A 23765-nucleotide genomic window follows, 5' to 3' on the forward strand; every position below is an offset into this window, starting at 1 on the left:
GGTTGGGCTGGTGTGCTGGAGCAGCCCCTGAAGTTCTGATGGCTTTTTGTTTTACTTTGAAACACTGCGCTCCAGCTGTGGCAGGATGCTGGAGGAGATCCAGGCTTTTGCTTGCAGATAATCGGGCTGTCAGACAAGCTGAAAAGGGTGGAGGAGGTGATCAGTTTTCTTTTCTCGTGGTGTGGTTTACGTTGCTGTTGTGATGTCTGGCAGCGGCAGCAACTCATGCAGAGATCCATCATACTGTTTCTGAAATCCTCTAACTACAATGTACAATTGTCCCAGCGAGTTGTCCAGAGCCCAAGCTTAAAAAAGTGAGTTGAGTCTCTGTGATGTTTTCTTGCTTATAAACCTCTTGAACCTTCAAAGCAGTGGGGCCATGTGGCGTTTCCAGGGGCTGAAGAGAAGACTTGGCTGTTGCGATTGCACATGGGAGTTTGCAGAGAGGCAGAAGTCATTTGCTGCTCTTGTTTTTCACCTTTGTGGCGTTGATGTCTGCTTTTGTTTTTTGGATGCGGGAGAAGATCTCCTTAAAAAGAGCCTTGTACTCAGGCTGGCTCTGCTCCAGCCGCTTGTCCACCGCCTCCACGTGTTTGCTGATGGTCTTCTCCATGGTTTTCCGCTCTTCCAACTCGTGTCCCTCTCCCCGGAAGTCTCTGAAGGAGCTGTCGCGAGAGATGGGCCGGGACGTTTGGACCCCTGTGTGGCGCACGCTGTCCTTGTGCTGCCGACATTTGCTCAGGAGCTCTTCGTACTTCTCCAGCAAGGCGTGATACTGCTCGTCCACTTCCCTCAGGATGGACATGCCCCGTTTGCGCACGTTGTTAGCGTGCAGCGTGTAATTGCCCTCGTGCCGGCTCACAGCATCCTTGGTCACAATAGCATTGAGGGCTGTGTCGCTGCAGCTTTTCCGAACGGGGTGGTTTGGGGAAGGCGTCATTGATGGCCCATGACTCTTCCCTCCCTCCTCCTCAGAGAGGTCGATGTAGTCTGCCTCTGGGGCATTATTCAGCGGCTCGAGGAGGGCCTCAGACAAGTTGTCTTCTCTGCTGAGTAGATACTTCTTGACTTGTTTCATCTGTTGTAGCTCTAGGAGCTCTGCTTCCAGTTCCTTGATGCGCAGTTTGCAGTTCTCCATCTCGCACACCCGCTGCTCAAGGTCCGAGTACTCCTGAATAACGGAGGTGTACTCTCGCTCAACCCTCTCCTTCCGCTGCTTCTCCTGGTTGACTTGGGACCTCAGGGAGTTCACCATAGCTTGGAGACGCTCATTCTCCCTCTCCAGTGGCTTCTGGTTGAACTCTGTGGAAGAGCTGTGGACCTGGAATGCATCCTCATACCTGAAAGAAAAGAAAGATCCTTGAAAGAGTGACCAAGTGACAGTCCATGAAGAACTCAGATTGTGTCTTCTTGTCATGGAAGTAATTCCACTGGTGCCCAGGAAGGAGGTGACCTGAGCTCATGGAGTGAGATGAGCCTCCTCCTGTGTGCTGGAAGACCACAAGGTGTGGCTGTGGCTCTTTTTGAACACAGAGACCAGGCTCTGTCTCAGAGAACCTGCAGTCTCTCTACGTGAAAGTCGAAGGCTTTGAGTTTTTCCTGCTGGAGTTCATCAGCTACCCACTGTATCATGGAGCTCACCAACTACTCACTGCATCTGCGCACAACTCCCAACGCCACCCAGCCAAAACCCAGTAGCACAGGCTCTGCTGTCCTGTGTCTGGGAGGTGCCCCAGAGAGAGTGGGAGAAGATTTGTACAGCAAGGGAGACAGAAAGTGACTTTTGACAGTTGCCCCTTCTTCATTGCCTGGGAAGCGATAACAAGCGCTTCCCCCTTCCCGCATGCCGCTGTCGGGAAATCAGATTTTTCTCCTCCTCAATGAAGTGCCCATGGCAGCCTATCTGGTTAGAACAGATTGGAAAAAAGCAAGCACCGTGGCTTCCCCTGGGAGGCATGACTGCAGCGGGGGGTATTGAACACATTTCCAAGTTCCTGAAGGGCAGCCTGACCTTCAGAGCCAACTGCAGAGCTGGAAGCCGAACTGAGGTCCCGAGGCACTGGGGGGAGAGTGGGACTGGGGGGAAAAGAGCCACAGAGACATTAAGTGGATTTTGCTGGGGGGTTAGGTTATGCCCTCATAACATCCCTGTTGCTGCTGCAGTGAAAATGTCTTTTGTTCGTATCCTCTGGCAGGGGATGCTTTCAGTAACAAAGTTCATTGATTGCTTATCTATTTAAAGAATCCTTTATTATGGACAAAGCTGAGCAAGAAATGCCCTCACGAGGTCAGTGAATTAACACAGTGGCTGGGTTTAAAGGAGGATCAAGTGTGCAATAGTGCTGAAGGTGTTTGTACAGCACTTGGCAGCCCGTGGCCTATCTTGGTGTGTGACCGGAGTCATGCAGGACAGAATGCACCGCTCGACTGGTTTCGGTGTGCCAGAGGTGCTGGTCCTGTGCTGGGGGGCAGCTGCAAAGGGAAAACGGGCTGTGCTGGTTTGGGAAGGGAAGCTGCGCAGGCAGCTCGAGGTGAGAGTCCTCTTCGCGTGATGTGTTACTGGGTGGGCTGTACTGGGAGAGGCTGGTGTGAGATATCTGGAGCTCAAGCAATGAATCCTGTCTGGTGAGCGTTCCTGCAGAGCTGTCTGCCCACGTGCCGGGACAGTCACCGTCCCTCTGACGCTGGGAGCGTGAAGGCTCTGCTTTGCCAACACTATCTACTCAGGAGGGCGGGAGGTCTTCGCCCCACCTCCAGCATCGCCTTTCAGGCTCTGATGCAGAGCCTAGAGCCCTGTGGGGGTCTACATGCACCCACCGCATCCTTGCTCAAGGGCAGAGGAGGTGGGGGAGAAGGTTGGAGGGGTCGCTGAAGGCGAGGCTCTGTACCTGGGGCTGGAGCACAGCTCCTTAAGGCAGGGGAAGGTGTGGATGGTTCGGCGCCGCTCCCTCTTCTCCCGCCGAATGCGGAGCTGCTCCAAACTCCGCATTTCTTCCACCTGCTTTTGCAGCTCCTCCACTTGGTTCTGCAGCCCCTCGATGGTTTCGGTCAAGCTGTGGAGAGAGGAGGGAGCACGGGTGAGGACTTGGGCACTATAGGTCCTTGAAAGGTGGGGGTTTTTTTCCCCTATAGAGAAAGCCAGTCTATGGAAGGTGCTTCCAGTTTCTAGTGTGTGGCTTGGGACCATGACAGCACTTGCTTTTCATGGCAGTGGTCGGTCTTTCTCTGTGTGGTCACTCTTAAATGGATGTGTTTGTAGAAAAGGGTCGGGGATTGAAGCAGTTGGCAAGGGATTGTATTAATTTGAGACCTTCTGTCCTCAAATCAGTTGGCTAAAAGAGTCACCTCTGGGACATAAGCACTATCCCGGAATATCTTTGCACTAGCAGCAAGCAGGCGAGCTTTTTACTCTCTTCCTCTTGTTTCTCTTGCAGAGATAAACGCAGACAGACCGGGCAGAGATTTAGTTTTGTTCTGGCTGTGAATGCAGTTTGTAAAACTTTCTGCTCTGAAACTCCCTCACTGCACAGTTGTTTGCAAAAGATGCTGCATTGCAAGGACATGGCTTAGTCTGTTGTTTCCAGGGATGACCTTGATCGTGGGCCTGTTTTAGGAAAGAAAAAGTTATTGTCTAACTGGTATTTCAGCATGGACTAGCCAGGGTTTCACTAAATGCTGGGTCTGTGCCTAGTGTGCCTGCTGGGCTGCGTGCTGGGGACCTCCCTGACATGGTTATGTGCCCCCTCTTCAAGGAAACACATCTGAGGAGGAGGAGGAGGAAGAGGAGAAGGAGGAGAGGCTGCTGTGCCTGGCAGCTTCCGACTTTCCTTTACCCAGCCCTCGTCCCAGGGCTGCCTGTGCTGTGGCTGACCTCTGCTAACCCGCATCGGCGCAATGAGCTTGTCTTGTAAATAGCTGCACAACCTGACTGGTAAGAGTTGTTAAATAGATTAATAAATTGCTTAAATAGCAAGGACACGCTGCGCTTTGGGGCAGGGGAGGGATGAGATGAAGGTCTCTCGGGTACAGCATCGCTGTGGTGGGAGGAGGGGAGGCCGTACCACTGTATCTTCTGTTGGGATGTCTTGCTTTCCAACACGAGCTTCTGGTTAGCTAGCTCCAGGTCCCGTGCTGTCAGGTCCAGCTGCTCATAGACTTTCGCATGCTGTTCGTTCATCTGCCGCAACATCTCTAGTTGCTTGGTCAGGTACTGCAAGGAAAAGTGAAACAGAAACACTCCACGTGCAAAATCCGGGTTGTTTCACAGGCAGAAATTCCTACAGACTTTGCTTCCTCTGATAATGTGTTTTGTGGCTGATTTATCCTCTGCCTGGTTTAAAACCTCTTCCGCAGGTGTAATATTCATAACCCTGCCCACTGTAAATAGTTTTGTGTATGAAATACGATTGAACTTCCCCTGCCCTCTGTGAAGGGCACTAAGCTCAATCTGTCTCTATTCAGCTGCTTTTTTCTTCCCAGTACCCAAAGAAAGCTGATATCTCTGGGACTGTGACCCTTCACCAAAGTTGACTGGAATCGGCCAGTTGGTTACTGGATCGTCTGAAAGATCGATTGCAGAAGCTGCGTTTCCGTGGGAATTCAGGCTAAAACTCTGAGTCTGTGAAATGCGAGGAGACCTGCGGTTTTTGTGTGTTTGCAGACCCCTTTCTCTGAGTCTGTCATCGCAAGATTTTATCCTGGGAAAGGGGCATCTACCCAAGAGCTTGCCCTCAGCTGGGACCAGATCCCGAATCCTAAGTTGGCACAGCTAAATCCATCCACCAGTTTCCTCGGGCATCAGCTGTCAGATCCCTGCAGCCATCACATGCTGCTCTTGGGAGCTCAGAGCCCTCCCCTGCCCTGTGTCTTTTTAAATCACAGGGTTTCCGATCTTTTTTCATTCACAGATCCTTAGAAGTTTTCCAGCGGATGAAACCCCTCCTGGCACAGCAGGTTTAAGCCTCTAAGCTCAGTTCTCTGGACTCTTAGCCCCTGACCCCAAAGGATGCTTGAAACAGTGGTTTAGATTGCAGCTCTTGGAGAAAGAGCTATTTTATGCCTCTAACAAAGGGGTCTGTGTTATGGGGGTGCCGAGGGGCCAGCTGGGAACAAACGCGATTATGAATAACTGGAATCAAGGGAAAGTAGCAGCAGAGCAAAGAGAATCAAGTGTGAAGCCTGTGATGGCCAGGAAAAGGCTGAATGTGACCCAAATGCAACCTGGTCCCAAAATCTGGTGTGCATATCTGGGCAGGGGTGGGGATGCGAGAAGGGGGAAAATCCCAGTTAGTGGGGAAAGGGGATCCTCTCCAGGGCTGGGATGGGCTTTAACTTCCATCCCCATGGCACATCCCTTCCTTTCTCCTGCTGTCTGAGCTGTTGGCATTGGTGGAAGAGCCCCTTTCCCACCATCACCCTTAGGTGACAGCGGTGGCCGAGCCGCTCCCGTCCCCACCGCAGCCCGACTGCGTTCCTACCTCGATTTCCTGCACTTGTTCCTCGTTGGTGGCGTACATCTGCTGCAGGGAGTCCTCCAGCTCTTTGTTGCGCTCCAGCAGCGTCTTCCCCAGCTCCGCGGCCAAGTGCAAGTCTGAAAAGCAGATGGGACAAAGCTGCTGCAGCTCCCGTAGCTCCGCGGGTGGATGCGGTAGGGATCCCCGAATGTCACCGCACCAAACACAGTGGCAGATTTTGCATGGCACTGGTTTTATTGGCGGGTTTTGATACAGATGCATGTTTATGGAATACACAGGATCTGGCCTTCGTCTTGCTGAGCTGCAGGAGCAAGGGGAGGCTGAGTGCGGGACACGCGCGGCTCCTCCATGCGATGAGGCGCCCGGCTGGCTGCAGAACCCTTCTGCACTCACTACACGCTGCGTAGCCTGGATCGGGCTCCAGGTTTGGCCGTGGTGATGGCACCTCCATCCCCTCTCACTGAGACCTGTGGGGCTGAGAGGGGCTCAGCATCTGCCAGAATGAGCGCGGGTTGGTAAAGCCCTGTGGGGTCTCGGGGATGCTCTGTAAATTATATTAGTATCTGTAATGAAGGGAGTGCCGTGCCTTCCCTGTCAGCCTCCATCCATCACCTGCTAATAGACTGACATGAGTAATAAAACCGCGCGTGGCCCGAGGGGGCTGGAAGCACCTCCTGCATCTGCCGCCCAGGCAGCACTGCCTCGGCCGGGTCTGCAGCTCTTTCCTTGGGGCAGCTCCAGGGTGAAGATGAACCACTTTGTATTCACTCTCTGCCACCTCTGAATGCCCTTAGGAAGCTACTGAAATAGTTGGACTTCAGAAGCGCAGGGAAAAATAGATGTTGACAGGGTAGTTGGCTTAAATACTGGGTTTGCTGCTTCCTGGGCAAAGAAAAAGCCCCAGCACCCTATGGGTCCTATTGGCCAAAGCTTGAGCCCCTCAGGTGATGCTGTTTGTGGGCCTGGGATGGCACAGCTGGCTCAGATAACATCTGTTTGCTTTCACAGGAATGGGTTGTCTTCTTAAAGCCTGACCCGCTGTGATCATGTGGGTTCTTGTTTTTCCCCTGGTGCTTTTAGGGGTGAGGTTCTTGCTCTTGCAGTGGCAGACTGAAAAACTCTGACTTTAAACCTTCAAAAAGGTAAGGAAGCAGGTCCTGGTGTGTGTTATTGCTCTTTCTGTCTTTGGTATGGTTCTCATGCAGTTTTAGATAATTAAGGAGTAGCAATCCTGTAGTGTGGGAGGGGACCTGGGTCTCCTGCTCTGGTGTTTTCTCAGCCCATTGTAATGCTCCTCTCTAGTCTGCGGCTGGTGATGTGCTTTGCAAAGGCTCTGCCAGGGCTGAGAGCAGCTACAGGTCCTGCCGGAGGTTAACTTGGCCATGCAGTTGACTGGGAAAGAAGGATACTTGGTTGCTAGGACAAAAAGGGGAACCAGGATGCCTAGGATGTGTTTGCAGCCTGGGAAAATCATTGATTTCTCACACTTCAAATGGCACACCGCAAAATGAGGCTCACACTGACCTCTCGGACACGAGTGCTCGCAGGGAGGAGTGCTGTTAGTGCTGTCAGTGCTTGGGATGGGGCTTTTCTGATGGATAATGCGGCACTGTGGGAAGTGGTGATATGTTATTGGTTTGGTTGATGGCTGTGTTTCCTTCTGTGCGGCTCCAGCAGTGCCGGAGGGCTGGCTGGAGTGGTCCAGCCAACAGCTGCTCAGCGTGTCCTCGAGTCTCCCCTTTGCCATGGGAATGTGCTCTCCAGCTGTGTGCTGCATTGCAGGGTGTTATTCTAGGCTGTGACCTTTTTAATTACAATCCTCATCATTGCACGGTGACCTGGTCCGAGGGCTGCAGTCCCAGCTATCAGTGCAATCAAGATATTGGCACGCTTCCCCATGGACAGACCTCCTCCACATATTATTTTTTTTTTTCCCCCCCAAGCACCAAATTTCCCCAGTTTCCAAAGTGCCCTTGGGAGACCGAGTGTTTGCTACACCAGCTGGGGATGGGGGAACAGCCAGATGCCAGCAGAGATGGAGGACAATTTGTGCCTTTAAGCTGCTTGGGGCTGTATTTAATGGCATCACCGCCTTGCCAGAGCCGGTGTCGTTGCTGGAGACTGGCACCTTGCAAATAGCATCCCTTGCAGCAAGTGGGGCCCCGGCACAGAGGTGTGTAGCGAGGGCTCCGTGCTGCGCTCCAGGTAATGAGTCAAGTGCGTCCCCATCCCTGCGGATTACACCGGTGCTCTCCCACCATATGGCATCCAATTTAATCAGCTGGGGTCGAGTTAAGTGGATTAGGCGGTGCAAGATCCTGCATTGTAATTTAAAGGGCTCTGTCAGCAATAATTTAATGGGGGAAATGGGCAGCGTTTGGGGACGAGTGGGAAAGAGGGAAGAAGGGGGCTGAGCTCTGAGGAGGAAATTGATTCTTCGTTTTCATTTTGAGCGTAAGGGCCTGGGAGACTCCAGGCTTGAAGGACACAGGGGAGCTGGTTCTTTTAGTGCCTTTTAACTGCCTCAGCCCTCGTCACTCGCTCGCTCTCTGCCTGCCAGCCAGTCAAAGCATCCTCTGTAATCCCGTCTCATCCATCCCCCTCGTGCCTGAGTCCTCTTCCCGACCTGTTGGACTCCGCCCGGGCGGTGGGAGTGTGGGGAGGGAGGGGACACTGCATGAAGTGCTTTAATGTCATCTTTAGACCAGATCCCTCTTGATCTCTGCACTAATTGTGGCTCTGCTCGGGCTCGGGGAGCACGCAGCTCCTCTCCTTGGAGACCTCGGAAACCTGAGGCTGAATGGGGAATTTCAGTAAGTGGTTTGGGAGGGAGAAGAACTGTTTAGGAATTTGGGGATTCTCTCTGCATAGCACTGTGCTTTTTCCACAATTTTTTTTGTATTCCTCTTTGCTTCTCCACTGTCAGATCAGCCAGCCAGTGCCGTACAGCTTGCCCTAATTTAGCAGATATGCTGATGCCTCCCTTCCCCCTCCCCTCGCGACACAGAAGGAGAAATAAAGTGGTGGGGAGCGGCTGTGCTGCGTGTCCGCTCGATGTGCCGGATCCTTCTGCAGCCTGCCTGCACTGAAGGCACCGCCATGAAACGGCCAACGTTCAACTTCAAAAATTGGGGGCCTTGATGTTGCCCAAATCCTATTTGGGAGAGGAGCGCAGATGCAAACTGTCCTGGGCAGCACCAGCTCTGTGCCCTCTGGCTCCCAGCACCGCAAGCGCTGATGTGACCCTTCTAATTAACACCAGCCAAGGAGACGCGCCGCGTCCCCAAACAAAGAGCCGTGCCTATGGAGCAAAGCGGAGGGAGGGATGGAGGCTGCGTTTCCCAGGAAAAGCTTCTGCAGGAAAGGCGCCTGAGCAAGGAGGGAGGGGAAGAGAACAGGGACCATATGGTGGGAGGGGAGCGGGAGTTGAATCCGAGCAGTGCTTGGTAGAGGGGAGCATGGCTGGGCTCCATACAGCCCGGGGGTGGCTGTCCTGAAGCTGCAGAGATCATCGTCAGCCCAGCGATAATTCTGCTGACAAACTTGAAAAAAAAATCCTGATCCAAAAGCTGCGGCAGGTTTTCTTTGACTGAAAGAGGCCGAGCAACAAACTGCAGGGTATTCCCCCGCTGCAGCATCCCGCAGCAATGCTGGCTCAGGCAGATGTGCGGAGCCGAGTGCTTCGCAGCGGCTTGCAATAAGGCACAAAGAGGGTTTGGAGCCGTTTTTGCCTTCCCAGTGCTGGCCTGCATCTGTTCGGGCAGAGCAGTCTCTGCCACAGCCCATTCCCTGAAGGTCTTTTTTTCCTCCCGGCTTCTCTTGGTTGTGGCTTCGCGGGAGCATAAGCCTCATGCCGGGCAGGGGGGTTCGGCTCTTCTTGGCATGACGGTGATCTGGTAGCTATTTGGACGGTCCTCATAAATACGGCTTTCCGGAGGAAGCCACCATCTGGAGCAGCTGCTTTGGGCTTTCCCCCACTGTCTGTCTTGCATCGAGGGATTCTTGTGTTTGGGCTGTGAGAGAATGTGCCCACCGCTTCGCGCGCAGGTGAGGGGTGCGGTGAGATGGGCAGGCTTGTGGGGGCTGTTAGAAGCCTTTTGGCTCGTGGAGCTAAAAGGCAGGGTTTTACGGAGCATGTTTTTGCAGGTTCTCTTCAGCTAAGCATCTGTTAAGGAATTACTTGTCCCTTCCTAAAGGGCTGGTGCTGGGCCGGCAGAAAGGGCTGCTCCTCTCCTGCTGCAGATGGTGAATTCAGCCGCTAAGGCGCGGGGAGGAGCAGCTAGCGGAGCTCTGGCGTGGAGGTCTCTGGAGGAAGTTCAGGGTGCTTGTTAGCTGATGGATGGGGCAGGTTGAGAGTTAAGAACTGATGTTTAATGCTGTTGACATTTAATTTAATTGCATTTGCTGTCTGCTCCATTACACATGGGTACTTGGAGTCAAGGGTAGGTGCAATTATTCCTTTCAAAATCTAAATAAATGATGCTATGCTGGTTTACCCCAGGGTAGGGTGTACTTGCTACTCATTTATTTTTCTTCTTAGTTGCAAGGGATTGTGTTATCTGGGTGTATTACAATGAGGATCAGCTTTTGTATATCACTTACTGCTGCTCCGTGACAGGTGATGGAGGCAATCTGTGTACTTAGCCCTTATAAACCTTTGCAATGGAACGTGCTGGGGTGCAGAGAAGCAAGTGCCATCTGACAGCATCTTCCAACAACCTGCCGGCATGTCTGGATGTGGAAAAGCCTTTCCAACGTGCCCATTCCATAGATGAGAGCGTTTCCTACAGCCAGGCAGAGGTTTTGGAGAGCCACCGCTGTTACTGCTGAGAGCTGGATTCTCCATCCCTTTTACACTGGCATAACTTGGACGCCGTTACCCAAATCAGCTTTGCACTTGATGTTCTGTGTGTTTTTTGTAGGAATTACATTTTGATGTAATGGGGTGTACCGCAAAGGCAGCGTTTGCTTTGCAGGGCAGCCCAACGCGGCAAGGGGAGAGATGCCTCCGGCAGGGCTGGGCGAGCGCAGGCAAGGGCTGCGCGAAGTCCCTGCGAGCGCAGCCGCATCCTCCCTCTTCCCCTCCTCGTCTCAAACTGTGTCTCTCGCTGGGCTGAGCTGACGTTGGGTACACGGGCATTTCTGTTAGCCTAATGAGATTTGCTGGATTTCCTGCTTGCTTTATTTTTTTCTTTTTCTCTCCCTTTTCTTTCTCTTGTGTAATCTGTCACGTACCCCTGGGCTGCCTTTGGCTTTGCAAGCTTCCCTGGGCGGGGGGGAGCTTGGGTTGTGGCAGAGACGCGGTTTGCAGGGGCCGAGGCAAACACAGCGCAATGAGAGCGGCTCTCTCCGGGCTGTCTCTAGTCCCCTGAGCAAAAGTGGCACCACCAAGGAGAGGAAAACCCCGACAAGGGGCTCAGGGTGCACTGGCTGTACCGTGCTGTGTGGCGGGGAGGCCCTCCAGCCTTCTTAGCCCCTGCTGCTCCCTTTCTTGCCTTCTGTATTTTTCGGTCCTATTCAGTATTTCCTTTTGAACAGCTCCTTTTTTATCCTTCTCAGATGCTCATCAGACTTTTTTGATTTAATTGATACTCACCTTTTCTTTCTGCCCCCTATCATCCTGTGCTCCCTATATGTTCACGTTTGAGACCTAGGATGGTTACCTCTGCTTATAAGCCGTATGTGTCTATACAAACACATACACAGCAGTCCCTTCCCCATGCCCACAGCAATCAATGTGCATTTTGCCAAGTTGTTAGAGTGTGATAACATGGAGTATGTTATTAGACCATGATTGGGGCCCCATCTGCATCTTTCCCTGCTTGTCTAAACAGCCTCAGTGCCTGTGTTTGCCTTGTAGGTGAAAATGGTTTCGAAGAGCTCGGTGGTTGGTGGCTCAAGGGCTCTGATAGTGCACCTGGATCAGAAAGCATCCTCAATAAACACATGCAAGTGAAGTTGTTGGGGAGAAGAAGCGATGAAAGAGGAGGGAGAAAGGCAGCTAGAGCTTTCCTGCGTGCGCCCTTCTCTGGGCAGCAAAGCTCCAACTAATTAATTATGTTGGGATGCAGAGAGCCGTGAATAGAGGCTTTTACTCTTTAAAGCTAAAGACAGACACATGGATTGGAGCCATGTGGGAGTCTCACCTCCCCAGTGTGTTTTGGGGGCAGGAGGTTGTAAGTGACCCAGGATGGACAAGGAGGATTAGCTCTGGGGAGACTTTACGTGTTGCTGCTGCTGCACCACAGTACTGTGCACGTGCGTGTGCGGAGCCCCGAGCAAAGGCAGCCTGCGAAGGACGGACGGGTCGGTGTGCTCACGCAGCAGGGCATGGTGCCCACCGCAACGGGCTGCCGCAACCATGTCAGCTCTCCTGCTCATCTCGCGCTCACACAGCGTATTCTCCTGCTCTGAGCCATTGCCAGCCAACTCGGCAGCCCTTGCTGCCCTCTGGCTGGGGGGAAGCAGGCAGGACCACTGGTCCTGAGTGGTTTGGTGTCTCGGGGAGCAACCAGGTTTCAGCAGAACTGCCACTAGCAGCTGCAGCAGCCCCCAAGACCATTGTCAGCACCGCGGCTGCTGGTTACTGCTGTCTGCTACCTCTCATGTGCCAGAGGCATGTAGGTACAGGGAAGATCCTTCTTCCACAGCCATGTGTTACGGCTAAATGCAGAAAACAGCCTGACCTTCTGGCAGCAACACCAAAAACCTGCCCACTTCTTCTCTAGCATCCCCTCTGCTTGGCTTTAGAGCGTGTCATCCTGCACACTGCTGCCCCAGTACCGCTCCCTTCCCGTCCACTGCTGGGAAAGGCTCTGAAGCCCTGTTCATCCAGGTGCTGAGCTCGCACACAGCTCCGCTGGCTAGTGCCCGGCTGTTGGTACCAGCTGGAGATGCTGTCCATGTGGGAAGAAGGCCTGACTTCAGGTGAGTGATCGGTGCCATTTTTGGGGCTAGGCAGGAAAACTGCAGTGCTGCAGCCTCCTCCCAGCCTGAGTTTGCAAGGAAAGGAGCTGATGAAATACTTGATGTGCTCTCAAGATGGTGTTATTTCTGTCCATCACTAGTCCTGAGCAGGATGCAGGGCAATGCCTCTTCCAGGAGCCCAACACCGAAACCGGTGTTCCCGGAGCAACTCTGCCGCAAGGACTGATGCTGGGGGATGTGCTGTGCTGCTCCTTGCTCTGCCTCCTCCTGCAGAGACCAGTGCTCAGCCACCACCTCCCAGTCCAGTGTGCCTTCCCAGGACTCAACGCTTGCTTGCAGGCCAAGAAGACTTGGAGGACGGCATGATAATGTCCTAGTTCCAGCTGCCATCGCTGCAGCTGCAGAATGGGAAGAGGTCAGCACGGACCTGGATACTACACATTCAAGTGACTTTAATCTTCAAGGATGAGACAAGTTAACTGAGGAGTGCCAGGGCAGCTGTGCTGCACATGGGATAAACTAGAGTGACTTCCCAGGAGGCTGCAGAGCAACAGGCTGTTCGAACCATTAAAAGAGCTGTCACCTTTTGGAGAGAAGTTTTACAACTGTTTGTTAAATATGCATGAGGGAAAAAAACCCCAAAACCTAAAGAACAAACTCTAACATAAAATCACTTTAAAATTCCCTGCTGTGCGAAGATTGGCAGTTGTGTAACATCTGGTCTCATTCCTCCAAAGTATTTTGTATTGGAGATATTTTCCTAAATTCCTGGCCCACATATGTGTTTTTGAGCAGGTTAAGCAGAAGGTTTGGAAGCCCTGATGGTGCGTTTGGTGTGAGCACACAGATGTATTAGTTGGGTGAGGTGGGAATATACCACTGTGCTGCTCTGTGAAAGGCATTTTAGCAGAGGAGACGGAGTGCGTGCGGGAGCAAGCAAGCTGCGTGCTGGCCCGAGTGCTGGCACTGCTTTTAGCAGGAGCAGGATCGGACCCTGGTGCTGTCACAGCTCTAAGAGGGTCCTGACTGTCACACTGAGTCAGTGCATCTGCCCTGTCACCAGCCAGCACTGACTGGTACAGGAGGAAAGAAAAGAGGATTGGAAAATGCAGGGATGGGGACAGCCTCCACAGGCAGGGAGTTAGCGGCCGGTGCCTTGGCTCCCAATCCCTCCGGCTCAGGGCTGCTGTGGGGGGAATGTCCTTTAGGACTCAGACCTTAAATCCTTCACACATGGCCTTTCCAAGGAGAAATGCCACTGTTAGCTGATTGTTTCAGGATGGAAGATACGGAAAACTCTGATCTTTCCCCACCCCCGCTTTGCCTCTCCCTTCCAGCAGTTCCTCTAATTCTGTTCCCTCTCATGGCTGGAAGCATGTGCCTGGGGTTCAGCAGATGTTGGAAGGAATTTCCATGAGAAACTAGGAGGGAGATCATGGAATTTGCTGTACGGGGCTCTCTTGTGCCCCGTTTTCTTTCTGCCTTCAGGACCAGGGAATTTTTATTCTAGGAAAATACATATATATTCTATTTTTTTTTTCTCCCCAGATTTGGAGGCTTTCATCCCTTCCTCAGACTAACCTGTCATCTTATTTCCTTGTCCCCTGTGACTTTTCTAGTCCCTCTTGTCATTCCCAAGCAGCTCAGCAATTAGTCACTGAAAACTTTCCACTTCCATAAGCTACCTGCTGTACTGTGCTGCTAAATAAGTAAGTGGCTCAGCTACTGCAGGCAAAAGTCGGTCCTTCTGGCTTGCCGCTGGGGAGGAAGGACAGCGAGTTAACTGCTGCGCTCCTGGAGAACAGGCAAGCTGCGTGGCTGGTCCCCTGAGCGGGACTGCCGGGATAACTGCACCACGAGGGGTGGAATTTGGGGTACCACTGCTCCCCACTGCAGTGAATCCTCTGGGCAACCCGATGGTGAATTGCAGCTCTATGGACCACCCCACGCCGGCTGGGTGATGCAGAAAACAGGCAGGTATGGGTGCTAGCGGGTGCTTGCACAGATCCCCTGGGTTCATCCCAACCTCGGGGGACGATTGCCCTGGTGACCCCGTGTCTTTACACAGGTGAGTTGGGAGTGGTGCAAGCTCAGCACCTTGTGTCATTTTCCTTCTTAGCATGCAGGCAATCAGATGCTTGACAGGAGAAGGAGGAATTAAAATAAGATACTTAAATCTGGAGACCTTTAGAGGTTACAGCCGTGAAGTCCTAAGCCTGCATTGCAGATGGCTTGGCCCAAAAGTTTCTGTGGCTGCCCAGGAGGAGAGGACTGCTGGTCTCGCAGTAGGAATGAGATGATGTGCTGGTGCTGGTACTACCTCTGGTCCTGCTGGCTAACTCAGAGCAGTGCAAGGCCGTTTTGTTTATGCAGGAGGAATTGCCCGAGCACTTAGGCTGTATTTAGGCTCCAGGGACTGCAAGGGTGGCTTTGAGAATCCTCCTCTTGGGCTGTACTCTGCTCTTTGGCTTAGACCTGAATGCTGGCAAGGGGGACAGGGAGGCTGGGAAGATCAGGGAATGCAGCGGGATGACACTGAGGAGAACTCGTCTTGGGCGACTGCTGCGGGGGAGATGAAAGCTGGAAGTGGCTGGCGGAGATAGCTGCTGGGTCTGGTCTCTGCTCTGTTTGGATCCAGATGCGACTGAGTTGGCACACGGCTGTTCTGAACACAAATGCTTCTGATGAACAGAAAAGGTGTCCCCAGTTATGCCCAGCTCAGACTCTCTAATTTTAGCTCATTCATTCTCTTGGGGTCTGGCTGCACGTATGCCCTGTGTGCAGGGTATGATGCCACTGCAGTCACATCATCGGTTCCCAATGGCTGGAAAAAGGTTCACTGTCACTGTATTCTGGTTCTAATGGTCAGAGGCACAGATTCCCCAGCCTGTGGAAAGTGAGGCTGTGGCTGAATCAAAGCAGTGCTGATATTTATTCATGCTTAGAAAGCCTGTCAATAAGCAAAGCCACGCTACCAAGCAATCGGAGCTCCATTTTTACCACTTTCTTCAAAACAGAAAGCCTTCCCTTAGGGAACATTGTAAGAATGGTACACCTCGGAGGACACCACTACTGTTTCCATGTTACTGCTAAGTCTCCTGGCTGGGATTTGAGTCTCTGCTTCTATGCGCTCGGGTGTCTTGGTGCAATGCCTTGAACCATGCAGGCTTGCAGCATGTTAGGGAACCGGTAAAGGAATCTGAAAGGCAACAGCCTCATTTGAACAAGGCTGGAAGGCCCTTGAGGCTGGGGACCAGATCTTGCTGCCTCCAAGGCAAGTGATCAATGCAGTCAGTCACTGTGGGCACTTTGGGGGGTGAGGGGGGGTGGGAAGAACAATTGGGATTTATTTTCTTGAAAAAAATGAGTTATTTCAGCAAGCCAAAGCTCTGTGGAGGATGGAGAGGAAAGTAACAGGTGCTTGGAGTGGAGCTGGAGGCATGATTTCCTCTGTGGTGCTAAAATGGTTAATTAACATAATCATCACAGAGCTCCCAGTTAAGCCATCCGTTGCTTAGCAAACAGTTTTGGATGTAAATGTAATAAATATTTGATGATGCTGTGAAATGACAATAAAGGCCCAGCAGCCAACTGGTTCACAGAAGAACCTTCTCTGCTCTCCTAGCTTAGGTCGCTTCTCATTTCTCCCACCCCTCACTCCCAAGGAACACTCCTTAAGCTCATGCTTTCGTCCTCTGCCTTCCTGGTGCTGCTGCCAGGCGTGGGTTTCTGTGCGACCCCGAGCTGTTGGCATGCCAATCCTCTTAGTAATGCTGGCCCACGACCGCCTTGTAAATGTGCTACGCTGGATGTCTTCCACCGTACTTCCACCCCCCATTTCCAAACCAACGGCTTCACAGCTGTGCCGTCACCAAAGACCTCTGGATGCTGCCATGGCTGTAATGCAAAGGCGCAGTGTACGTGGACAAAGTCTAGCACTGTCCTTCGTGATGCTTTGTGTGCCATGCAAATTAATTACGGTTGTAATTACCCTGTAGGACCTTTCCAGTTGGCTGATTTTAGTTAAAGCCTTCCCCATCTCTCCTTCTGAGTTTGTGCAAGCCTGGGCAGCCCCCATTTGTTCAGGAGGCTTTGTTTTGGGTTTCTGTTTTCCTCCAGTCCCGTATGTGCTCAAAGGTGGAGTCTATCCCCAGCATCAATCCATCATCTGGAGGCAGTTATTCTGCATTTATGCTGCCGGGACAGAGCTGGAGAAGCTGGCATTGCAGTGGGAAGGTGTTTTTTTAATTGTTGTGAACCAGCTGCACGGTGCCAGTGCTGACTCATGAACCTGACACCAGGGACAGCATTAGGCTAAAAATCAGTTGGTCCCGTGTTGTTCAACACTCCCTATATTCATCCGTAGTTCTGCTTTTCCTCAGCCTGCATCCTGCCCCTGGACCAGTGCCCGGGCCCCTTGTGAGCCATGGGAAGACGTCACCCAGAAATGTGAATTTCTGAGCATTCAAAGGTTGCACTGTTTATTCAGCTGATAGCTCCAGCTCTGCGCTCTGTCCTGGCTTAATTTGAGCGTTGTGTTTCAAAGAACAGGGCCCAACATCCTGCTATTGATACTTCCTGTTCACTGTGAAATTGGGGTTAAAAACCAGCTGCAGCAATCCCTGGGGAGCTGGTTATCATTCCTTGCTGGGCCTCTGCCCTGCAGCTGAAGTTGTGTAAACTTTAAATCACCACATAATGTCCTGGAGCGATGGTGGGCAGAGGCACTGCAGCTGGACCGCACGTCCCTGCTGACAGTCAGCTGGCTAAAGCAAATATATAACTGTCCCGTACTTATAGTGCAGCGTGTTGGAGGGGTATGGTATTTAGGTAGGAATTATTTTTTTCCCCCCTACACATTGACAAATCAGTTCAGTTCATTCCAGGGCCACTGGCTTGAAACAGGACTTCTTCCAGTTTGTTGCTTATTTTGAGTCAATATACAATATTAAGATAAGCAAAAAAAACCCCACCAAAAAAGCTCCAGATACAGCCACCAACTGTCCAGCTGTAGGATAAACATTACGTAGAGCTAGTGCAAATGTAGCTACAGTTAGTTCAAAACAAACTACACAAGTGAATGTTTATCCTCTAACGAGGCTATTTTTACTGTTTGAAACTTGGCCTTGATTTTTTTTTTCCCCCCATCCTTTCCAATTTCTCCTGTTTTTACGGCTGATTGGAAAATTCTCCAGAAGTAATTAGGGGACTTAGAAGCTGAAAGATCCCTTTGGATTTAGGCGTGGACAGCAAGAGCTTTTGGGAAACACTTTCAGCATCCTCAGCTTAGCAACACATTATTTCCGAAGTATGAATTTCTAACTAGTGTGCCTGCTAACTCTACCTGCTCTGAGATGAAAGCAGTGTCATAACTACCCATGTTTGATTCTGCCCACGGTAAGTTTTCTGGGGAACCAGGTTCCCTGTAGATGTAACACACCCAATTTTTTACCCCCCTGGTGCTCAGGACAGGTCTGGGCTCCCTGCCTCTACCCATCGGCTTTAAACTTTCCATGGCCAGGACAGTGGCTTGGAGTCAAGATTTCCACGGAGGCGCCGCGGCAGGACGAGGCGCTGGCTTTGCCAGGCAAATATGAGCCTGGAGAGAAGGTATCGCACCCTCCCGTACCCGAGATTCGCCTCGTCTCTTGCCTCCGCATCCCCCTGGCCCGCCCTCCCTGGCAGCTTGCAGGGTGCCCCCATCCTTACCCTGCTCCAGGTCCTGCTGGTCGTACCAGGGCTCCTCTTCCTCGCTCTGGAACTCCTCCATCCTGCCGGCGCTCAGCATTTAGCACCAGCGGCCCGGGGAGACGCGCAGCATCCGTCAAAGGCCACCCCGCCGCCGCCGGGAACGCGGAGCGGGGATGGATGCAGGGATGAGGGCGGGGATGCGGCCTCGGAGCCCGGGGAGAGGAGGGGGTGGCACGACGTGGCACCCGGCGCCTCGCCGCTGCCCCGGCTCTGCCTGCCCGCGGGGGCTCCGGGGCGGGGAATGAAGCGGGACGTGGCGGCCGGGGCGGGGGGCACGGCTGGCGTGGGCTGGGGATGCACAAAGGAAGGGAGAGGGCCCGGCGCAGCCCGGCACAGCCTCTCTCCGCAGCTCGGTGGAGACCTCTAGCATGGAAATGCTGCAAGGAAACCCGGCGAGAGGGAAGGGGGAGGCGAGGCGAGACTGGCCGCCTCCTCCTCCTTCTCCTCCTCCTCTCCGCCCAGCCCTGCCGCGGACAGCGGGGCGGGCGTGGGGCTGGCGGGAGCGGCGTTTGGGGCTGGCAAGGTGGGGGTGACCCGCAGTCCCCCCTGCAATGATGCCTCCGACGGAGTCCCTGCACCCGCCGGGGAGGGCAGCCAGGAGCAGGGCTTGCTCCAGCGCCTGCTGGGATGCGGAGGGTGTCCTGGCCTTGCCACGGGCTTCTCGGTGACTTTGGGCAAGTCTCGGGACCCTTCAGGGGGGATGTCGGTGGCTTCTCTGCCTTGGTGGGTTCGGGTGGGTTGCTCTTCCAGATGGCTCCCTAGCTGGGGCTGTGACGGGAGAAACTCCATACAAACAGCCCCCAGAGCATCGCCTTACCCTTGTCTTCCCTGGCTCTTCCTCCAACTCTGTTTTCCCTGTTTTGCACCCCGACGAGAAATTGATGCTTCTTATGCAGGCTCTTCTCTTATGTTTGAGGACAAACTCCCGTTTCTTTCTGATGGGTGGAAGGAACTTAAAATTGGGGGAAATTTGTGAAGTTCTGAGGAAATGTGTCTGTTACAAGTAAATTCAGAAAGGACTTGGGATTTTGGTACTTGCTTTTCACTTTAAGGGAATAAGGATTAGAGAAGGTGGCCTTTCTTCCACTTGCTAGTGTGCAGTTTGGTCCAAGGGGGTTTATTTGTCCTTGTCAGCCCATCAGAGACTCTAAGGTCCAAATGAACTCATGTGACAGTGGATTTAAGATGATTTTTTTTTTCTGCCTTCTGTGTGATGGAATTGTCTGGATTTATACTTAATGGCATTACCTTGCAGCAGTGCCTACAGAAAACGCAATATAGGATGTTTACCCAAGAGCAGCAGAGTGTGCATCCGGAAAAGATGGGATCTGTGTCAGAAAACTCTGTCCAATCCAGCAGTGGCAGGCAGCTGAGAGCCCCTGGATGATTAAAGCGATGGCTAGTACTCAGCTTTCCTGTACAGCAGCAGAGGAGGGAAATAAAGCAGGGAATAAGAGAAATTGTCGGTGATTGCTCTCCCCTTCTCTCCTCATAGACCTCTCTATACACATCTACATAGTCCCAAAATTCAGTGACTGCCTGGAAAGCCTTCTGCCTTAATGCAGTTGCAGACCAAAATCGAGGAGTCTCTTTTAACCTGGCATTTGTAACTCAGCAAAGATAATCAAGCACTTTTGGTGTGTTTGGGAGAAAGCCATCTCTGACTGGCTCCTAGATCTTTTTCTGAGCAATTTTAACATAGAAATAGGAAAAAAAAAATCTTTATTTTCTTATGCCTGTGAATGTTGAAGAGGCATTTGGACAATGTCCTTAATAACATGCTTTAACTTTTGGTCAGCCCTGACATGGTCAGGCAGCTGGACTAAATGATTGTTGTTGGTCTCTTCCAACTGAACTATTCTATTAATTGTGAAAAATAATTGCCTGTGAAAAGTATTCTGTTCCTAACAATAAATTATTATCATTTATCTGTATAGTGTGGCCATACTGAGTGAGTGCTGGGATGCAAAGCCCTAGGCTGTTTGGCAGCTAAAGCCAGGTGACACGGTTTTGTAAAAATACCTTTTTCCTATAGGTTTTACAAGAATGTCTCAGGTCTGACCTGTCACTCGATATAATAAAACATTGCTGATTTCTGTGCAAGTTTATATGCCAGTAAATGAGAATTCCCACAGTCTGCCCCAGCAGGGGAATTGGCACATTGCTTTCTTTTGCAAAATGATAAGAATTACCTCATTTCCTCTGAAGAAGGGAGACTTGCAGAGCTGAGCATGTGAAATGTAACTCAATGACACCAAAAAGGTGCGTTTGCCGTTCATAGAGCTGCTCGGTGCAGAAAACGGTGTTGATAGCTTCAAAGGCAATGCTGAATCACCTCAGACAGCTGCTTTGAGGTGTTCAGTGAGAGCCAAATCCTGAATCCTCAGTCCCCAGGGTTATAAAACATCCTCTCGTTGCAGGTGGGTAGAATTTAATTGGGGTTAATGGGCCACCACGTGCAATGAGCTTGTTACGAGGTGCTTGCACAGGGTACTTGCTACAAGCCTGCTTGCTCCCGGCGCTTTTCAGCCCTGGACCGGGGAGAGGCTAGAGCCGGCCGTTCCCCCGGCATCCCGCTGCACCTCCGGGCTCTCCGGCCGTGGCTGGATGGAGCTGTCGTGGGGCTTGTGCCCGAGAGCTGCAGAGCAAAGGGGCTTCAGGGGACAAAGGCTGCTGGCAGAGGGGAGAAAGAAGGGGGCAAGACTTGGGGAGGAGGGAGCTGATGGGAGGGAGAAGGCAAAGGCAAGGGAAGAGGAGAAGGGGGCTGCCAGGGAAGGCGAGGAGCAGAGGAGAGGTGGCAGAGGGAGCCCAGGCTGGAGGGGAGAGTGAGGAAGGGCTGGAGGAGGAGGGCAAAACGAGGAAAGCCGTGCTCTGCCGGGGGCTCTCACAGAGAGGGGAGACGAGGGAGGGTGCAGGGGGAGCACGGCCACGGAGGGCCGAGTGCGGGCGGAATGGGAGGGAGGGCGTGAAGTGGGGAAGGCATGGCAGACGGAGGTGGGAGAAGGGAGCGACTGGGCAGGGAGGAGGGATGTGCCTGCGGGGAGGTGGCGGGGCGGGATGGAGGGCTGGCGGCGGGGCGGGCGGAGGAGGAGCCGCGGCCGTGGGCGGAGGAAGGGATGCGGGAGAAGGGGCGGGAGGGCCGGGACCTGCGAGGCCGGGTTTGACAGGAGGGAAGAGCCGCCGGCGCGGGGAAGGGGCATGGCGGCCGCGGCGGCCCGAGCAGGGGAGGCGGGATCGGTGGCGTGAGGGGACGGCCCTGCCCGGCCCTGCCCGCCGCGGCTGGCAGGCCGCAGCCCCGCCGAGCCGGGCCGCACCATGGGCAGCGCCGACTCCAAGCTCAACTTCAGGAAGGCGGTGATCCAGCTCACCACCAAGACCCAGGTGAGGGCCGCCATGTCTGGAGGTGGAGTGAGGTGAGGGGGCGCCGCCATGTCGGGAGGTGGGTGAGGTGAGGGGGGGGCCGCCATGTCGGGAGCCGCCCGTCCGCCCGTCCTGAGGCGAGGCTTCCCCGGCTGTGGGGTGGCCAGGGATGCTCGGAGCCAGTCGGGGCGGGCTGGCAGGCCCCTCTCCCGCTCACCCGAGGCACCGCGGCGCTGAGGGAAGGGGGCAGCTGGGCCGCTGCCCGCGCGGCCCGACCATGGTGCCTCGTGTGCGGGGACAGGGCTGCACGCTGCTGGGGACCCGCCGGGCTCGGGGTGGAGGTGACAACGCTGCCGCGGCCGGGAGCTTCGGCCGTGGCTGGCCCTCGTCCAGGCAGTCGCGGTGAGGCCTTGCTCTAAGGCTGGGGAGCCGATGGGGGATCCCAGGCAAACTGGTCCCATCTGCCATGTCCCTGGTCTCCAGAGGTCTAATGGTGATGGAGGAGGAGCAGGAGATAGGCGGTGAGGCCATGCTCTGCCTCAGGGCAGCGGCGGATTCCCGGGTACAGCTGTCAGGTCTAGCAGGGCTGTGCCGCTATCACAGCACTTGCCTCCTCTGACATCTTGCAGTGTCCTGTGTTACCAGACCGAGATGCTGCTGTTGTAAGGGATGTCCACAGCTACTAACGTATTCAGCTGCAGGTTTACATCACTGCAAGGTTTGGCAATGCCTCCTTCGCTATATATCCCCCCCAAATAATTGGTGGATAATCTTGCTCTGTTTTTGGGTAGTAGCAGGTTGGGAGGGCTGTTGGCCATCTATGCTGTTGCAGCAGAAGCAGCTTCCATCTATGACCTGTGAAATAGTTCTTTATTTCTGCAGGCCGAAGAGGAGACGGAATTAAATGAAATGAAGTCAGGACTGTGTATAGGGAGGGTGGTTGCCTAGAGGTCTAACAGATGTTGCTTATTTCCTGGGAGCTAGTTTAGTTCTCTTAAGTTTGGAGCCCAGCAGCAGCAGCACATGGGCAGAAAATTAGTAGACTCTCCTCCTGCCTAAGGAGCAGAGGGATTTTGCTTTGTTGAGAAACCACATCTCAGGATCTTCTGAGCTACAACAGAGAACTGCTGTTATGATCCACCTTTGGTGGTGGGAGAATAACAGCTGCTAATAAAACTTGTGGATGATGGCAGAAGGAGATTTAACAATGGGGAATGAATTCAGAAGGCAAGGATATGGATGTAAAGGGTAATAGGAGAAAATCTGTGAAAATTTGAGAGAAAGACTAGGACTGGGAAATGATTCAAAGAAAAGTAAGACTGGAGGAGCCTTTGAGAAACTGTGTTTATACTTTCTAAAGCAGTATCACTTCTGTCTGCATTCCTCAGGAATGGCTTCTGTGGACATGTTCTTAAAAATGTCCAATTGTGGATGTTCCACAGCATCCCTAGGCAAGAAGACAAGTGGATGAATTAACGTTTAGGGATTCTTCCAAAGTCTCTTCTGGATGTCAAGTAGTGCCTTCAGCTTTGGACTGTCCTTCCTCCACTGCGAAATATGCTTATAAAATGAGATTGGGGGTGGGAAATCAAGCCTATAGGGATCTTAGCCTGCTGTTCACAAAGAAAATCCTGTATGAGGCAATCCTTCAGATTGCTCCCCTCCCCTGCTTTATCGACGTGTCTAATGAAAGAAGGTTCACTGGGGCCCTGAATAAAAGAAAGAGAAAAAGCTTAATTCTTGGCTGGATTAATTTCATATCTGTGTGGTCTAGGTGAGACTAACTGCCATGTGGAAAAAGGGTGGGGTGTTGGCGCTCCCATATTTACCGTAGAAGGGCACTGGTGTTTGCTTGTGCGGGATGCGTGACTGGACTCTCCTGGAGCCTTCTGAGCTTGTACCAGCAGTAACCTCCATGTAACCTCCTAGTCCATGAGACCCTGGATTCAAAACCAGGCTGCAATAATGGACAGAGTCAAATCTTTCAAAGCTATTAGTTCAAAACATACTTTGCTTTCTCAGCAGCCTTCTCTTCTGACATTAGGTAGCTGGACAAAAAGATTTTTGTCAAATCGTTGGTAACATGAAACTGTGAACTTAGTAATGCATTATGCGGTGTTTCCTAAGGCTCTGATGGAAGGAAGTGGTTGAGTAGGAAGCACTGCTTGCTCAGTAGTGAAGGTTCAGAGTTGGCACTGAAGTTACATTTTTCTTAAAAATCAGTTCTTACTATCTCCAGGCTTTTAATTAAAA

At 52.7% G+C, this 23765-nt stretch overlaps 2 protein-coding genes across 2 annotated transcripts in view; one reads left to right on the plus strand and one right to left on the minus strand.

Moving 5' to 3' along the window:
• Positions 1–454: 454 nt before the first annotated feature.
• Positions 455–18189, minus strand: CDR2L (cerebellar degeneration related protein 2 like; the record flags this gene model as incomplete). The annotated part of the gene is made up of 5 exons (XM_082007960.1): positions 455–1340; positions 2889–3053; positions 4062–4210; positions 5478–5590; positions 18111–18189. The coding sequence occupies 5 exons, from the start codon at positions 18187–18189 to the stop codon at positions 455–457; spliced, it is 1392 nt and encodes a 463-aa protein (XP_081864086.1).
• A 2726-nt stretch (positions 18190–20915) lies between these two features.
• HID1 (HID1 domain containing) overlaps positions 20916–23765 on the plus strand; it is a gene marked incomplete at its 3' end in the record, with an annotated part of 29265 nt that continues 26415 nt past the window's right edge. Inside the window, exon 1 of the mRNA XM_082007962.1 lies at positions 20916–21533. Coding sequence (XP_081864088.1) covers positions 21468–21533 — 66 coding nt within the window. The 5' untranslated portion in view covers positions 20916–21467. The remainder of the gene's footprint in view (positions 21534–23765) is intronic.

The sequence above is a fragment of the Phaethon aethereus genome (assembly GCF_964289735.1).
Source record: "Phaethon aethereus genome assembly, chromosome: 18".
NCBI lineage: Eukaryota > Metazoa > Chordata > Aves > Phaethontiformes > Phaethontidae > Phaethon > Phaethon aethereus.